Source organism: Cheilinus undulatus, linkage group 4 (genome assembly GCF_018320785.1).
Source record: "Cheilinus undulatus linkage group 4, ASM1832078v1, whole genome shotgun sequence".
Lineage (NCBI taxonomy): Eukaryota > Metazoa > Chordata > Actinopteri > Labriformes > Labridae > Cheilinus > Cheilinus undulatus.
In genome coordinates, this window is record NC_054868.1 from 49,091,473 (window position 1) to 49,108,119 (window position 16,647).

Genomic DNA, 16,647 nt, shown 5'->3' on the forward strand with positions numbered 1-16,647 from the left:
TTAAAATGAAGTATCATGCACCAAAAGTGATAGTATGGTCTACTTTTCAGTTTACTGTCCACACCATAAATTTTAGCAAAAGCTGCATATCAATTCTTTGCATCTTAGTTGCACTTTAAAAAAATAGGGACATCTTTTTTTTTTCTTTTGCTCATAATATTAAAAGGATAGTTTCTTAGAATTATGCTTTATTGTTAAAGCAGGTTTATCTGCAGTTTTTTAGCCGAGCATCAGATCTTGAGTAAGAGGATTAACAACTAGAGTGAGTTTGCCAAGAGGGAATCATCACAAACAGCACCTTTCATTTATAGTCTGAGCAAAGTATTATTTGTATTTAAGCTAAGCTGGTCTTCCTGGGCAAAGGCTCCAGCTAAAAATCTACCTTTTTTCTGATCTTAAAAGTTGGCTGCATCCTACCTGCCGGTATAAAGTGCTGTCATGACCATAAGTTCAGCTGCCACTACACACATGGTGCAAGATCTCACACTTTTTAAAACTCACCCTGATCATAGTATTTTTAAGTGGCTGCTACACTGTTAGCGGGGGAGGCAACAGTTATGGATATTAATGACACAGTTGTAGTCTGAGAAATAATCTCTGTTACGTGATTATCACGGATACAAGTCCATCTCTCCTTTCAAATTGGAGCCATTGTGCAAAAATGTCTTTTTGCTCTAAGTATTTTTGTTAATTGAAGCTTAGGAGGAATTTATTTTTCCCCTCAGGTGACATTTTAATGATGTAGGTAATAAACTAACACTGCCAACTTTGCTTGTTTCCTTTGTAAATACAAATGCCTGCTAATTTGGCATAGTCTAAGGGTGCTCTCACACCCAACTTGTTTGGTTTGGCTGAAACAAACTCAAGTTTGTTTGCAGAGTTAGTTTAGTTTGTTTATTCTGGTGTGAAAGCTGTCCACTACACTCTGGTGTGGACTGAACAACTGGAAGTTGTGTCCCTGTCCACTTTAATTCACACTCTGGTGGAGTTTGAACATGAACCAACCTCGATCCAACGCAATTCTGGAAGCTTTGAGCTTTTTGTATAAAACCAGCTCCTGTAGACAGAGAAATATGTTGAAAAATCGGAGGGATTATTAGAAAATATCACATCAGTATCTTTTTTACTTCCTCTTTCCAGGCTGCTGAGAGAAATTACAAAGGTAATGCACATCAGTTGTTTCCAACACATAAAATTTAACAGGATTTTTATTTATTAGATAAGTTTTGGGAAAAATAACCCAACCCAAGATCAAGATAACTGTGACAGACATATAGACACAAACTCGAAGAGCTTGGTGATAAAGAAATATTTGATAAATAATCCAAAAACAGAGATGAAAGGAAGACACAGGAGACTGAGATGACTTAGGTTGAGCTGTTTGCTAGTCTTGGCCAAGGAGAAACAGTGACATCAACACAGTGAGAGGTTGAAGCCAGATTTCCAACGAAACTCAAAGTAGGTTACCCTCTTTTGCATTTTGTGAACCTTAACCTTGATCATAACTCAAAATGTGATCCTGCAGACTCCACTGATGGACGTGATGCGCTAACACGTTCTGGAGCCAGACTGTCTCTGTCAAAGGTTCACAGACACAAAAGCTGTGAGGAAACAATCCTTGACTAAAGAGACAAACACTATTTTCTCTAACTCAAGAATGTACGTTTAGACTGCCTAGGATGAGAGGAGAGATGCCTAGAGTCCCTTCTCCTGACTGTGCATCTTGACCTGAGGCCTTGAGGTAACTAAGCAGAAAATCTGCGGAGACACAGAAGTATCAGAAATACAAGTAATATTGGAAATTTCCTTAACTGTCGGACTTTCATGGCTCTTATCTTTTCAACACTTGACCTATTGATTTATTATTACAGAAGTAACGTAATCCAAGTTTTTGTTTCTCTCCTGTCAAATGCCATCCTCTGCCGTTGTTTATAATTGCAAATGATGAAATGTTTGCATGTTGCTTAAGATCATTTTTCTATGATGCAATTAATAAGGTTTTCTCCTCCCATGATTTTTTTCTCATAGATTTTTTTGTAACTCAGATTTGTTTATTTCATATTTATTTATCACAGGTAAAGTTGCATACCTGTGTATTTCATTTTTCCCAAAAAGGAATTGTAACCAATCAGAGAGCATTTTGCTCACACATGACAAGTTTTGGTCTGCATGAGTTCTCCCATGCTAACAAAGACCGAGCTTGACATTATTATGTAACAATGTCACTTACTGGTCCTTGATTCGGACCAGAGTAACTGAGCTAGAGGTGGTAAAACGCCTTAAGCTAAGCTTCTAACAGACTCCTGGGCCGTTGAAGCACCTCAGCTGGTGTCACTGTTTTGTTTCAGTGCAGCTTGCATTGAAAATATTATTCTGCCCCCTTATTGCATGTTGGAGCAGAAACACATGGTGCAGCAGAGCCTTAAATATAAATAAATCATGGCTATTTAAACAGCAGTTTATCGTGACGCCATGTAGTCACCTCATCCCGGCTTCCTGCAGTATGCTGGGATAATAGGAGTGCTGTTCAACAGCTTTTCCTCATTTGAACATAGATTTGAATTTAAAAAAAAATGGAGGTGTACTGTTAACTAAATAACGCTTGTGGAGTCCTGGTTTGATTGGAAGACTTCTCAGTTAAAGACAAGAAGTGACCGGTACAGCACAAGTGAAACTGTTGCAAAGAAAAACATCTTAAACCTTTTTTTTTTCCTCTTGCAGACCCCAAAAAACAGACCATGTCTTACATACCAATGAGACTTATAGAGTAGATTTTACAGTAAATCAAGTAAAATAAAAGAACTCTCCTTTTAACCTCTTAAAACTATTAATTTTCTTGAACTTTGATGTTTCTTTGTCTCATGATAGAAGATGTGTTCCTGGTGAAAACTGTTGTTAATATCACACATTGTACATATTTATCTTTGCTATCCTGCGATTGAAATGTTTTGAAATGTAAAACTCTTGTATGATATGTGAGTTTAACTTTTGTGTCCACTGTGAGAAGCAAAAAGTAAAGAGACAGATATTATTCAAGGTTTTTCTTTAATTATCATGTTTTACTCTCTTCACAGCTCTCCTTATATATCTTTATTTACTACATCTTCTGATCGGGGGGCAGGGAGTTAGGAAGAGGAGAAGATAGAGGGTAAGAGAGAAGGGTAGGTGAGGAAGAGGAGTGGGAGGAAAGTGCACTGATATGTGAACATCTAGAAGTAAAACCAATCAGACAAAATTGCACAACCTGAAATACACAAAGAAAGGAAAATAAGAATTAAGAAGTCTTCATAACATCTACACCTACAGCACTAGCACCACCTGTTTGAGACCACAAACTATCTTCATGAAATCATTCGAATGATTCTGAAACCCATACAGCATGTGTGATTAAATATATATAAAAAATGGAACTGGTGCCTGTTTACGCCTCCTCATGGTTACTCCCTGTTGGCCTCTTTCTGTAGTATTTTGTAGAGAGCAGGCCTGGTCTGACTCCACGTTCAGGGTCCAGAGGAAGGTGAGAGGAGTTTGAAGGTGGCAGTTACAAAATATGAATGCAGGGACGAAGAGGAGGATAAAGAAAAACGGGGAGTTCATCAATCCCTTACTCATGCACCAAGGTCTCAAACTCTGCAAGACAAAAGAAAGGGAAATACAACAGATGAGACAGGTAATGATCTAAAGATGTATGAAGAAGGCTAACATTTCTATTTATTTTATGTTTACAACTGATCTAATGAAAAAGATGGCATCATTATTCTCAGGCTGGTTCATTAAATACATCAGTGACTCACATCAATGCATTCTGAGGCTTGTTCCTTTATTACAAAGGTTCAAAGTAAAAAGGTTTCTCTACATTTGTCGTGCAGAGAGAAGCTTCAGCTTGAGATGAAAACAACAGCAGGCCCACTGCAGGTCACTGCAATCCTGCTAATGCGGTTTGTGTTGTGATGAAATTCAGGCAAGTTTTTCTTTAACCCTTATGCCTCCAAATAGGACTTCTCACTAAATTGACATTTTTGTTAATTATATTGATCTTTGCTATTGGAATCCCCCTGATATGTAATTTGGCAGAGGTGTGTTAATTTTTTAAAGTTTGAGATTTCAGCCTCACTGTTTGTGATATGCCACTGGTAATTTCAAACATTCAGGTCCATTAAACACAAAGAGAAACCAATTTACATCCCTCTCAACATCAGTTTTTGATATTGGGAGCTTCTAATCTAAAGTCACGGTTCCAAATCTAAGTCTAAGGTGCAAATATTGCATTTTTAAAACACCACTAATCATCTTTTCAAGGCCAAAGTATACCAAATGTATGCTACTATAATGGTCTCTTGAGATCAGTGGTTCTTAACTAGTCAGGTATCAGGACCAACCACTTCTACTGGGATTTTTGAAAATGTTCAACCTCCCAAACTTACTCCATGAAAAATGCTAAAGTTTGGACCCTTCGTGAACGAAGAAAAACACTGAAAAATTAGAAAAGTTTAAACAAACATGTTTGAAAAGCACATCATTACTGAGGGATATGGATGCAGACATTTTATTTTATCCCATTTTCCAAAGAAAGCATGGGAATTTGGTAATTTCTCTGGGAATTTTCTTTATCTTTGGAACCAGACTTTCTTCCCTGAATAAAAAGAAGATATGTAGAACGTATCACAGAAAAACGTACATACACGTATGAATTCACTGTATGTCCACTTATGGTGTACGTATAGACTTTTTGCCACCCTTTCTCCTGGCACATGTTCACAACCTGGGTCCTAACCCACCAGCTGAGAACCACTGCTTTAGGTGCTTTTCAACCAGAAGTACCAGGACCTTTTTAGTTCCAGGCGCTTCTCTTCAAAGACCTAAATGGTTCCTGTGGCCTACTTTTTGTTTGCGTGTCCACCAAGGTCTTCGGTCCTGGAAGGGTTATGCTGACACAGCCAGGTTTCAGTGTCACAAAGGAAATCTATATATCTGATATTGGATACTTTATCAAAAAAGATTTAGAAGCCAAGGCCGAAACTTTTAGGTAGGATTTTTTGCGATTTAACACCCATCCATACATTTGATAGCTCCTCTACCCGTTGGATATGCCCAGAAGACCTCCAAAGAGGGGGCCCAAAAGACAAACTTATCAGATGATGAACCACCTAAACTCCTTCGTTTCAATGCCATGGATCAGTGACTCTACTGCTAGTTCCCTCTGAGTGTCTGAAGGGAACCACGTCTAAGCCTAAGCCCAGCCTTATTGTGATTTATACCTTCTTCAAATTTATACTTGGATGTAATGTAATGAAGGGTTTGTGTCAGGGTGCAGACAGTCTCTATAATCCAGACTCTAGATTTTAAACCAAAGCTTGATGCAAACAGGGCAGCTAGACTTGGTTAAGATTGTTGAAGACATCTCTTCTCTGAATGGTTTCTCCAGTTCTTAAACTGACTGAGTCCAAAGAGAAATATAAACCTTTGTCAAGCAGTAGATTGCTAATGATCTGGAAGGTCCTAAGAGCCAATCAGAAATGTTCAGCATTGCAGCCCCATATCCATAAAGTTCCTGGACCTTTGGACATTACTACATGATGAGCAGGGACTCTTCAAGGATGGGGTTTCCGGCTAAATTTTTCAAACTAAGTCTAGACCCTGGTTCCTTTGGTCAAAAAGTGCAGAATTCTTCAAAAGGTTCCTAGTTCCTGGTGGAGGTCTATGCATTTGAAAGCACCTTTTGCATGATACAGATGTTAAAGAATGGATGGATTGTCTAAGGTATCTAGTTTATATTTTCATACACAAAGACAGGGAAAATATTATTTAGTGAAACTGGGAAATGGTTTAATAATCTAATAAATCTTGTCAACTAGCATTTTCAGGAGGACTTTTTGCATAAGAGCTTCATTAATATTCTTAATTTAAGTACCGAATAGGTTCATATCTGAGAGCATCAGGTTTTTTTTAGGTTGAAAAAAAAAGTGTCCAAACTTCTGTTTTTGAAATTGCACTCAGGTGACTAAACTCAGCTTTTGATATTCATACCAGGAGCTGTTTTGAAACAGAGGTAAGGAATTCAGTCTTTACAACAGAGCACAAAGAAATGCTGGTTTGTAACCAACCTACAGCAAAGAAATCCTTTGTAGGATTCCTCAGAGACTGATTTTGTAGAGCTCTAGTAACCAAACGTATCCCACATGTTGAACTTCTCTCTACCTACTCTACATTTAGCTCTTCTTAGCCTTCCTCCGTTCTCTCACCATCAATGCCGATCTTTCCATCTCCATCTTTGTCTGCGGCTATGAGGAATGCTTTCGTCTCAGCGTCAGTCAGTTCTCTGCCCTCCTTGGAAAAGCCCTGCAGTACATACCTGAGGAAAGTACAGAAAAGGATTACTGCAGTGCCAATGAAGACATGACAATGTGCAGGCCATACATATAATACAGTGTATTACAAAGAATGCAGTGTATGTGGCAGGCTCAGCCTTCTTTTGTGTCTTTGCCCCCCTTACTTGAGCTCCTCTTCCTCTATGAAGCCACTACCATCCACGTCCAGAACCTGGAAGACCTGTTTGACGCTTTCAGCTGACATCGCCGTCATTCCCACCAAATCAAAGAACTTTTTAGGGTCGAATGTTTCACCTATGGAAGGAACAACAGAAGGTACACACTTAGACAACATAAAGCTCAAACATCTACAGCTGTGGGTTTATAATAGAAGCACACATCTAGAGTAGAAAGACAGTGTTACTTCAAAATGGTTTGCAAATGTTAAAAAATGTATGGATTTAATGTCTCTGTCAGTATTTGGATTTGGAATACAACATTAAGTCTACAAACAGACCTGCAAAGAATTCAAGAGATTTCTTGATGTCCTCTGGTTTCAACAGATCCGTCATCGTCAGTTTGCCAGCTGGAGAGGGAGAGATGGAGAGAGAGGACAAAAAGGTAAAAATGAAAGATGAAAGAAATGTCTGACTGCAGACATCAAGCAGAATGGGAGCACAAGGGAGAAGAAGTTTGTATAAAAGCTGAACTCCATCTTCAGCCTCTTAACATAATGTGTCTGAGAAACTGTTTGTTGTCAGACAAAAGGTCTGACCTCGATGTACATAAAGAGTCTGGAACATACACACAGAAAGAACATTGTGGCCCTGGCTGATCTGGCAGAATCACACTCTTGCATTTGTAAGATGGCGTCAAAGAAACTCGACAAGGCCATGGTTGAGAATTCAAATCACAGGCATTAATACAGTCTGGCATAAACACAGGCCACACATACCTTACCGTACACACACTATCCTACATTATCCTTCACCAGGCACTTATTTCTTTCAGAACTTCTCTTGGCTTGGTAACTTTGGAGTCTTATACATCCTATTATGTGTTTTTTTCCTACTCCCTTTCCTTGTGCTGGACTGTCACAGTGCTTATTTATATGCCAACAAAACAAGAAACTGAAGAAATAAACCAAATAATTTGTAAGTACATGTTTTTTTACTTCAAATGAGAAAAGTAAGAAAATTATTTTACTACATCTATACAGTACAAACACGACAGCATTAACACAATCAACAGCAATGGTAAGGGAAACACAGACCGCAACCTTCATAATACCACTTAATTCTGAATGACGTTAAATCAACATGAAGCAGCATTAGCTCTGTCTGTAAGGCCTTGGATTGGGAAACAGAGTTGCTGGTTTAAGTTGCAGTCAGACTACATCTTGAAATCGGTCTGGTAGCTGAAAAAGAGCCAGTTCTCCTTCTGAGCACTTCCCCTTGAGCAAGATGAACCATTGTTGCATCCCCTACGTACCCTAGCATTTAAAAGTGTGCCTCAAGGACTTCAGCCTCAAGGAAATTTTAGGTCTGAACTAGATTTAGTACATAAAGCTATCAATATCAGTATAAGACAAAATGTTTTTGGAAATATTGGCATATAGGATATCTAATATTCTGCATCCCTACTATATTCAGGGAGTAAAAAGTCGTATGCCCAGCCGTGATCAGCTGACAGCCAGCTGATCCCAATTATCACCTCCAAGCTCCCACGGCAATCACAGCTCTTTCACTCAACACAGCAGCCCATTTAAATATGACATACTTCTCACTGATCCCTGCTTGCATTAATGCTGATGCATCACACTGCTGCTGGCAAAGCTTCACCTCCTCCACCCCAGCCTCCTCCTTTATAGCATTAAGCTTGTTGCAACCTCATATTGAGCCGGTTTCTAGCAATGTACTCCCTTGAAAGTCATAGCATGCTGCTTATATATCCTAGGGAGCATCTTTTGAGCAGAACCTTCTCTGCCAAGTAAAACTATAGATCCATTTGCCATAAAATGTTTAAATTTATGATGAGTGTTCCTGGCTGAAATAAATTAAACCTTTTTCCTTCTTTCCTTCTTCTTGGTCTACCCTCCTAGCAGAACTTACTCTGCTAGTCTTCCTTTGTGCACTGAGTGTATCAGTTTTCACTGATGTAGTTCCCCTAGAAGTCTTCTGGAGTGACTGTGGAACAATGTTGAGTAGCATTTGCACATATCAGATTACGTTCAACCAGGGCTTAATTTTGTGCAGAGTTTGTGAGTTTTGGTGCATATTAAGGCCCTAATATAAGCATTCAAAAGGCCATTAATAAAGAAAATTATATCATTTTGCATTTCAATAGTGTCCTCATTCCAGGGTTGGTGCTCAGGCCTGAGTTATTCTAAACTAATCCATTGAAACATCTCATCTCAACGGAAGCCCTGTTGAAAAGAAGCACCATTTTTTGACTTTTTTCTCACACTCACTATGCACAGTGCCGCTGCATGCCGTTTGAAGTTAAAAATAAATGAGGGGAGAATCTGAAAAAGATCCAAATTTTGCATAAAAAAACCTGCTTCCTTTTCCACTGACACAGTTTTAGACTACAAGCCTAAAACTGTAAAGAGCTTTCTGAGAACTCTCTCATAAAATCCATTCACAGATTCTTTTACATTTCCAGGAATTATATACTGTTTACATCCAGTGCCAAATTTGTTGACATTCACTCACTTGTGATCATAGTAATGTAGGACCAGTACATCACCACAATTATGTAATGAAGAATTGAGTGAAGATAAATCAATTCAAGAAACTTCATATGGTGTGTGCATGTAAGGCTGTCCTCATATGTTGCTGAACCTTTGGGTAGTCCCGTTATATCAGTTTGTGAATCCTTCCATCAGTTGCAGTACCCTTTGATACCAGTAGGTGTCAGAACTGATCCAAGTGCTCTTGGTCTCATTGTTAATGTGTGCCAATGCTGAGCTGTCAAAACTGAGGTGCCTTGTTACCTTCCTGGTTGTGTCTTTCCATGTTATTGCACCACAGTTGGATGACCAACAAAGCCTCAGTGAGCAGTTTTGATATTCTCTGCTCTGCATCTACTTGACAAAATATCCAACCTCCCAGAACAAAGTGGGGGAGTTATCATCATCCCCTTCATGCAATCTGCTCATTCTCAACTGTCTCTCCACCTGCCTTGTGCTCACATTGTATTGGCAGCATAAGCCAATTACTGAGTGTCTATTTAATGGTTTTAAGGAGGAAACTTTATCAGTTTATGAGTTAACATTATTTAACTATCCTAACCAGGGAAGGGATTCCTATTCTAATCTTTTATCACTCAGCAGTGAACCCTGATGGACAGTTATGGTCCAACAAGCTGCTCTGGATGTTGATTTCCTGTCAGCGTTGCTTACACACCAGTGAAAGCTCCTTGAATTTCATCTTAGTCATGCTCAGCAGCTGGAGTCTATGTTCATGAGCATTTCTTCAGCGCTATATAAGCTCAAAGGTTCTTCAATGACAGCTTTGACCTGGAGGTTTGCAGATGAAAGCTGTGGTGAGACAACCTGTCCTGTAATTAAAAGACCAAAGCTTTGCTAACTCTTCAAAGAAGCTCAAGCGTCTTTAAAGAACTCTTCTCTTTGCTCCAAGAATCTTAGAATATAAAATAAAATAAACTTAAAAAGGAAAGCCACCATGACCATGAGTCCTTAAGAAGCACCAGTTTGAGAAACGTGAGGTTAGATGTGAGCATAACGTGCCCGTCCTTCAGATAGATTTGTGATAGCAGCTGCATGCCAAGCTTGTGTTTTGTACGAGTCCATGGTCAGCACATGCCTACTACATCATATGTTTGTTGCTCTGATTGACCTGTAAGGAATGTGACCAAGGGAACGTTCTTCCAGTCACCCTCTGAGTTTTACTTTGAAAGGGTCTGCCCTTTCCAAAACAACATCCATGGGCTGTTGCCCATATCCATGGCTTGTCTGAAACATTAGCGCTCAGCCTGAAGAATTAGTGTCATGACCGATCAGCATCATAGAGGAGAATAAAAGCCATGCTCTGTGGTTTAGTTGTATTGCAAACTGGCGAAGCTTGGATAAAGCTATAGCAGCTGTTTACCAGAACTGGACATCATGTCTTTATTGAAGAAGTGTGAAGAACTGCACTGCAATCTTACCCTGGTGGAAAATGTGCTTTTTTTTTCTCCTGACAAACTGCATCATGAGTTTGATTCACCAAATGGCTCACCGTTAGTTAACAACTACTGCGCCTGCCTTTCATTCCTACTGGAGCTGTGCATGCTAACCAAGGTTGTTATAGTAGTTAACTAAAACTAACTGAATAACTAAAACTAACATTAAAAAATCAATTTAGTTAACTGAAACTAAATAAAAACTAAGCTCTACCAAAAAACTAAAACAAACAAACAAAGAAACTAAAACTCTATAGCCCGCTTACAAAACTAACTAAACTAAAATAAAAATTGAGACAAAATATCCTTAGTTTTAGTCTTTGACACAACCATACTGACTGGCACTGACACCCAAGTCTGGGGAGTGTAAAATTGTCTGAATTGATTTTTTAAGACTTCACATAGTGGTAGTTTTATGTCTGGAGTTGTATTCAAACATCATCCTCAATTAAATAAATGATAAGTGAAGAGCAGTCTGCTTTAATGTATTTTTAAAAATGTGTGACGCTCACTCAGCCCCTACATCTTTCCGTAAAAAACTAAAACTAATACTAAAACTGATAAAAACTAAACTAAAACGAAGCAATTTTGCAAAATAAAAACTAAACTAAACTAACAAACAGCAGTCAAACTAATACAAACTAAACTGAAATCAAACACAGAAAGTGAAAACGAAATAAAAATAGAAACTAATGAAAAATCCAAAACTGTTATAACCTTGATGCCAACAACAACAACTGTCGTCACTGTGATTGGCCTGTAATGAATGTCACCAACAGATCGTATATCCTATGCTCTCTGACTTTTATTTTGGAAGGTTCTGCACTCCTGAAAACCCTGTGTATGAGGTGTGTCCGTGACAGAAAGGGGAGGGTAATGCATCTTAACACAGTCACCCATCATTAAACAACAAAAGAAGAGAAAGGAGAAGTGCTAAGTTTTTATTTTGCAAGTTTAGTATGGTGAAAGTCAAAAAAGGCTCTGAATACCTGAAATACTGGTTTCTTACTCTGAGGTCATAAGGGATAAAAAAAAATCAGTGAACACATGGAGCCACAACATTAAAACAGCATTTATAACTTATAATTCACTGTTTCTTCCCTCTTGGGTCCTGGGGGGCCCCCGCTTTTCTTAGGTATATGTAGGGGGGGCTCCAAGGAAAAATGATTGGGAAACACTGTGGTAAGCGACCCCTCAAGGCCCACCTACAGTACCTCTGTGGCCCACCAGTGGGCCCTGACCCTCACTTTGGGAAGCACTGGTCTTAACAGCAATACTTTTGACTTTTTTAAGACACTTAAGTCACTATTTCTCATTCAGGAGGTGTTGGTAGGTCCTTAGGATAAACCAGTCCAGAACCACAGATATAAACAACAAATAAAAAAACAAAAAGAGGAGTAGGCCAACCTTGAATCAGTAACCGGAGACCTTACATGTCAAAGTTTACAATTCAGACAGCAACTCATTCAGCTGTAGCACGGCACATCTAATATTTATCAAGTATATTAAAACACTTTGTCTTTTTGAGCACCTGGCTGTCTTTTTCATCAGAGACACTTTGAAACATCAAGAGTATGTTTCATTTTTTTTGGCATGTTTGACTTGCTGCCTTCAGCTGTCACTGTGGGACTCTTGGTTGGAAATCATAAACAAGAAAGGAATTTCAGTATTGATCAATTTTGTGGCGTCACATGCCAATTCTTTGTTTTTTTTACATTGATGATATTATGTTGGACATGATCTAAAGCTTGTTTGATCCTGACTGAACTCACCACGCAGCTGCTTTTGATGATTGTTTTAACTCTTTTTCTTTTTTTTTTTTTTTTACTAAGTTTTGACTCATATTTTTCCAGAAGCCTCCCAGCTGCACAGGCTAAAATATTTAATCATTTTATTCCACCTTTGTTCTATTATTTATCAACCTACAGAGGTGTTTCATTTCATTGCAGCATACAGTATATGCCAGAAACTCCAGATAACCCCACTGATCATTGCATTTCATTGTCAGTTCACAGCAGCCTTGAGCTCCATCTTAAAGACCTTTATGTTTTTAATCTTCTCTGCTACAATAATTGATGTTTTTTCCTCTTACCTGGATGAAGGGCTGGATGAGTGCAGAGTGCAGGAGGAGAGTGATGGAGAGAGAGAGAGAGGAGATGGAGGTAAGATGAGCCAGCAGAACACAATAAGACTTTTATAGCTCCCTGAAACACAAACGCTCTTACCCCGTTTCCCCCCGCTCACCTCTCACATCCACACCTCTCAGTATTCTCACTATTCTGAGAAAGGTGGGGTGGTTGATGAAGCACATACCTTTGGCCCAGGAGAGAGATTGCTTTCTCTTCAGTAGCAGCAACAAATCATACTCAGGCCTATTAATAAAACCACTTTGTCTGACCCACCTCAGACCACATCCACTCCCTGCTGACCTGCTTTTGTCTTCTGACTCTGTTTTTCTGCCATCTTTGTTTTGTAAAGTGTGTGTCCGCTTTTTGTATTACTGTGTGCATGAAAAAAAAATGTGTTAGTCGGTGGTTAATCTGCAGTAAGTTAATGGATTCTAGGTAAAAATATAGGATGTGGTTTTATTTTAGTGCTTGAACTCCACAGATAGCCAGGGCTGCAGGCATTAAGCTTTCATGATGTGCATTCGTCCGTGTCTCTAGAATGCTTTGAGGCTTTTATTCAAACTTTGCACAAAAATCAGTCCTTCCTCAAGGATGAAGTGATTAGATTTTAGAGAGAACAGGTCAAAGTCACTGTGACCTTAAGTCTTTAGCACACAGTATTTCAAGACTGCATCAAGGGATTTTAGAGAAATTTGGCAAATATTTTTTATTGCTCTCAGTGGTGAAACGATTAGATTTTGAATATCAAAAGTCACGGCGACCTTACAGAACATTCAGAAAGTAGTTAGACCCGTTCTCAGTTTTGTTAAGTGATGCTATAGTTGTGTGAACTCATTTTTATTTTGATTAATCTACACTCAGTCAGTACCTCATCATGAGAAGTTGAAAGAGAAAATTCTGCAAATGTATGAAAAGTGAAACACTGAAATGTCACATTGACTAAAGTATTCAGAAATTTTGCAAAAAAACTCAAAATTTTGCTCTGGTTCCTCTAGGGCAGTGGTTCTCAACCTTGGGGTCTTGCGACCCCTTTGGGGGTCGCAAGACACTGAGAGGGGGGGTCACCAGATGCCTTGAAAAAAACTAAGAAAATTATTTAAATTACACTGTTGCCACTTTACACCAAGTTTACAAATGTTAACCCTTTTTCATCACTTTTTAACACCAATTTTGCCAATTTTAGCACATTTTTGCCACTTAAAACCCATTTGTGTCAAATTTATACCCTTTTCACCACTTTTTTCTGCCTGTTTTTTCCTTTCTAAACCAATTCTTGCCAATTTTTGCCTCATTTTTGCCACTATTAACCACTTTTTATACCCCTTTTTCGCATTTTAACCACAGTTATCCCATTTTTGCCAGTTTATATCAATTTTTCATCCCTGTCCAATTAATTTCCCTCAATTTTTTGCACTTAAAAGCCATTCAGCCACTTTGTAATCCACTTTTACCACTTTTTGTGCCAATTCTTGCCAATTTAATCAATTTTTGGTTATTTTTTGGCCACTTTTATCTAATTTTTGCCACTTTTAACCCATTTATTTTCTTAAAAAACCCAATTTCAACATCTTTTCCACCATTTTTTGCCATTATTCAGTAATTTAAGCAATTTTTCACCCATTTAAAATATGTCTTTAACAGAAGTTATTTTCATTTTAAGAAGGCTAGTTACTCCACAAATGAAAAGAAAGAGATATTTGTTTCTTTGATAAGAGTGGTTATTATTTAGGTCAACTATAAAATATGGTTATCACAGCTTAACTCCACGATGGACCATGGCTTTGCTGACCTCCGTGGGCTCCCAGTTTGGCTGGGTCCCAGAAACCTTCCCCTTTATTCCTCCTTATTGGCAGCCTTGTCTCCACATGACTATTCTTGAATGCGCATGGCTGTGTTCAACCACCTTCAGGTACAGTGGGGGTCCCTGGTCTCTGGCACCTTTATTTTGGGGGTCCCAGGCTGAAAAGGTTGAGAGCCCCTGCTCTAGGGAACCTTTAGTGCAACAGATTTTTTTGTAGCCTTGCCCAATCTGTGCCTTGCAGCAATCCTGTCTCTGAGCTCTGCAGTCAGTTCCTCTGACTTCATGGCTTGGGTTTTGCTCTGATATGCATCGTCAGCTGTGAGGCCTTCTAGAGGTGTGTGCCTTTCCAAATCATGTCCAATCAAATTAATCTACCACAGGTGTAGAAGCATCTCAACAATAATCCAGAGACAAAGGAGGAGCCTGAGCTACATTTCAAGTTTTTTTGACTTAATACTTATATCAATGTGATATCTCAGATGTTGTTTTTTTTTTTAAATAAATTTGCAAAAATTTCTGTTTTCACTTTGTCATGATGGAGTACTGTGTGTAGACTAATGAGGACAAAATGTAGCAACAGACTGCAACATAACAGAACTGAAAAACCAAAGGGGTCTGAATACTTGCTGAATGCACTGTACATGTTGATAGACTGCAGTGACCTTGTGCCATATTGTAGTCTCTTAGGAACTATGCCTTCTCTGTGTATGTGAGCAAACACAAGCAATTTCAGTCATCTTTTGATTATTCTAGATAAACATGAACATAAAGATACGTATAACAGGACACCAACAATACTAGCAAGATCACAGAGGGAAATAACTGCCAGGCAGTAGGTAGTTCTTGTTGGTACATATACTCAGCAGGCTTTGTTGTATACAGTTAGACGACCTCTCTAGACACCATTGAAGAGGTTGAGTATAATCTGCACTAATTGCATGCACGCTCCCATTGGCTGTATTCTTGTGGTTCTTCTGACTCTGTAAACATGCCTGCAGCAAGATACAGCTAACAGTCCATTCAGAATCAAACATTTGAACTTGAGCCACAAATATGCTCTATGATGGTTTGGAATACCAGTCACATAATTGAATCACATTCAGTCACTTTGAGAAGTGCATCCAGTATCAGGGGCGTAGGGGGTATTTTGGGCACCCAGAAAGAATATGTTAACAAGCTAATTTCTTTTTGCTCTTCAAAAATGGGACATTGCATCATTTTTTACATTTTACAAATCTGCATCATGTTGTTGTTATTCCAGCAACACATTCTCCTTTATTGTGAGTAAATTACATAGTTATGTAAGTATACAGCTACAAGTCCAGCTGCTGTAAACCAGTGTCTATTCTACTGTTGGACTGAGCTCAACAGATGAATGGGGACTACTTTGTGATAACCTGACAGCCTGTCCTTCTCATTACAAACCAAACATGGAGTAGTGGGCATGTACAGCTCAGGAGTGAACTCAACAGAGCAGCTACTAATGTTGCTTTCTAACAGTTGGTGAAAATACACAGGCAGGTCAGGAGAAGAGCATTAAACCATTTTCCAGCCAAAGTGAGGGGTCCATAAAGGTTGGCAAAATCATGATCCACTGTAATGCCAATCATAATTAATTTTTACCCTGGACAATAACCACTCTTATCAAAGGAAGAAAAAAATGGGTTTCGTTTATGCTGTAGTACTACATGGCCTTTTTTCAAGATGTAAACCTCTTCTGTTAAAACAGAATTACCTCTTTACCTCTTTATTGTTGTGGATGGGCTATGTGGATGGGAACAGTGAACTAAATGATAAGGAAAGTAATGTCAGACTTCAAAGCTAAGCCAAGACATGCAAAAACATCAGGATGCCAGAAAACAAAGCAGGAGAAATTAGGAAAACTTGAAAGGAAAGAATTATATAATTGTGAAAAGAGACAAAAAAATAGATGACATCAGTAAAAATGGGTTACAACTGGCAAAAAAAACAGGCACAAATGACCAAAAAGTGGCAACACTTTGTTTAAACTGACAAAAAGAGGTAAAATGGCCAGAAATTGTGAGTAGCAAGAGGTTGCAAAATTGGGTTTAAAGTTGTAAAAAAAATGGGGAAAGAGGGGCAGAAACAGGTGAACAGTGGCAACAAAAAATTGCAAATGGAACAAAATCAGTAAAAATGGTGAAAAGTGGCAAAAATGGATTAATATGAACACGTGGATGGATAAATATGCTGAAAAGGGGGT

The 16,647-nt window shown here is 38.6% G+C and overlaps 1 protein-coding gene across 1 annotated transcript in view; it reads right to left on the reverse strand.

The window, feature by feature from the left end:
* Nucleotides 1-3,045: 3,045 nt before the first annotated feature.
* pvalb7 (parvalbumin 7) overlaps nt 3,046-16,647 on the reverse strand; it is a 70,782-nt gene continuing 57,180 nt past the window's right edge. The window contains exons 2-5 of the mRNA XM_041784767.1: nt 6,826-6,894; nt 6,494-6,623; nt 6,243-6,352; nt 3,046-3,630 (exon numbers count right to left, since the gene is read on the reverse strand). Of these exons, the coding sequence (XP_041640701.1) occupies nt 3,605-3,630; nt 6,243-6,352; nt 6,494-6,623; nt 6,826-6,894 (335 nt within the window). The 3' untranslated portion in view covers nt 3,046-3,604. The remainder of the gene's footprint in view (nt 3,631-6,242; nt 6,353-6,493; nt 6,624-6,825; nt 6,895-16,647) is intronic.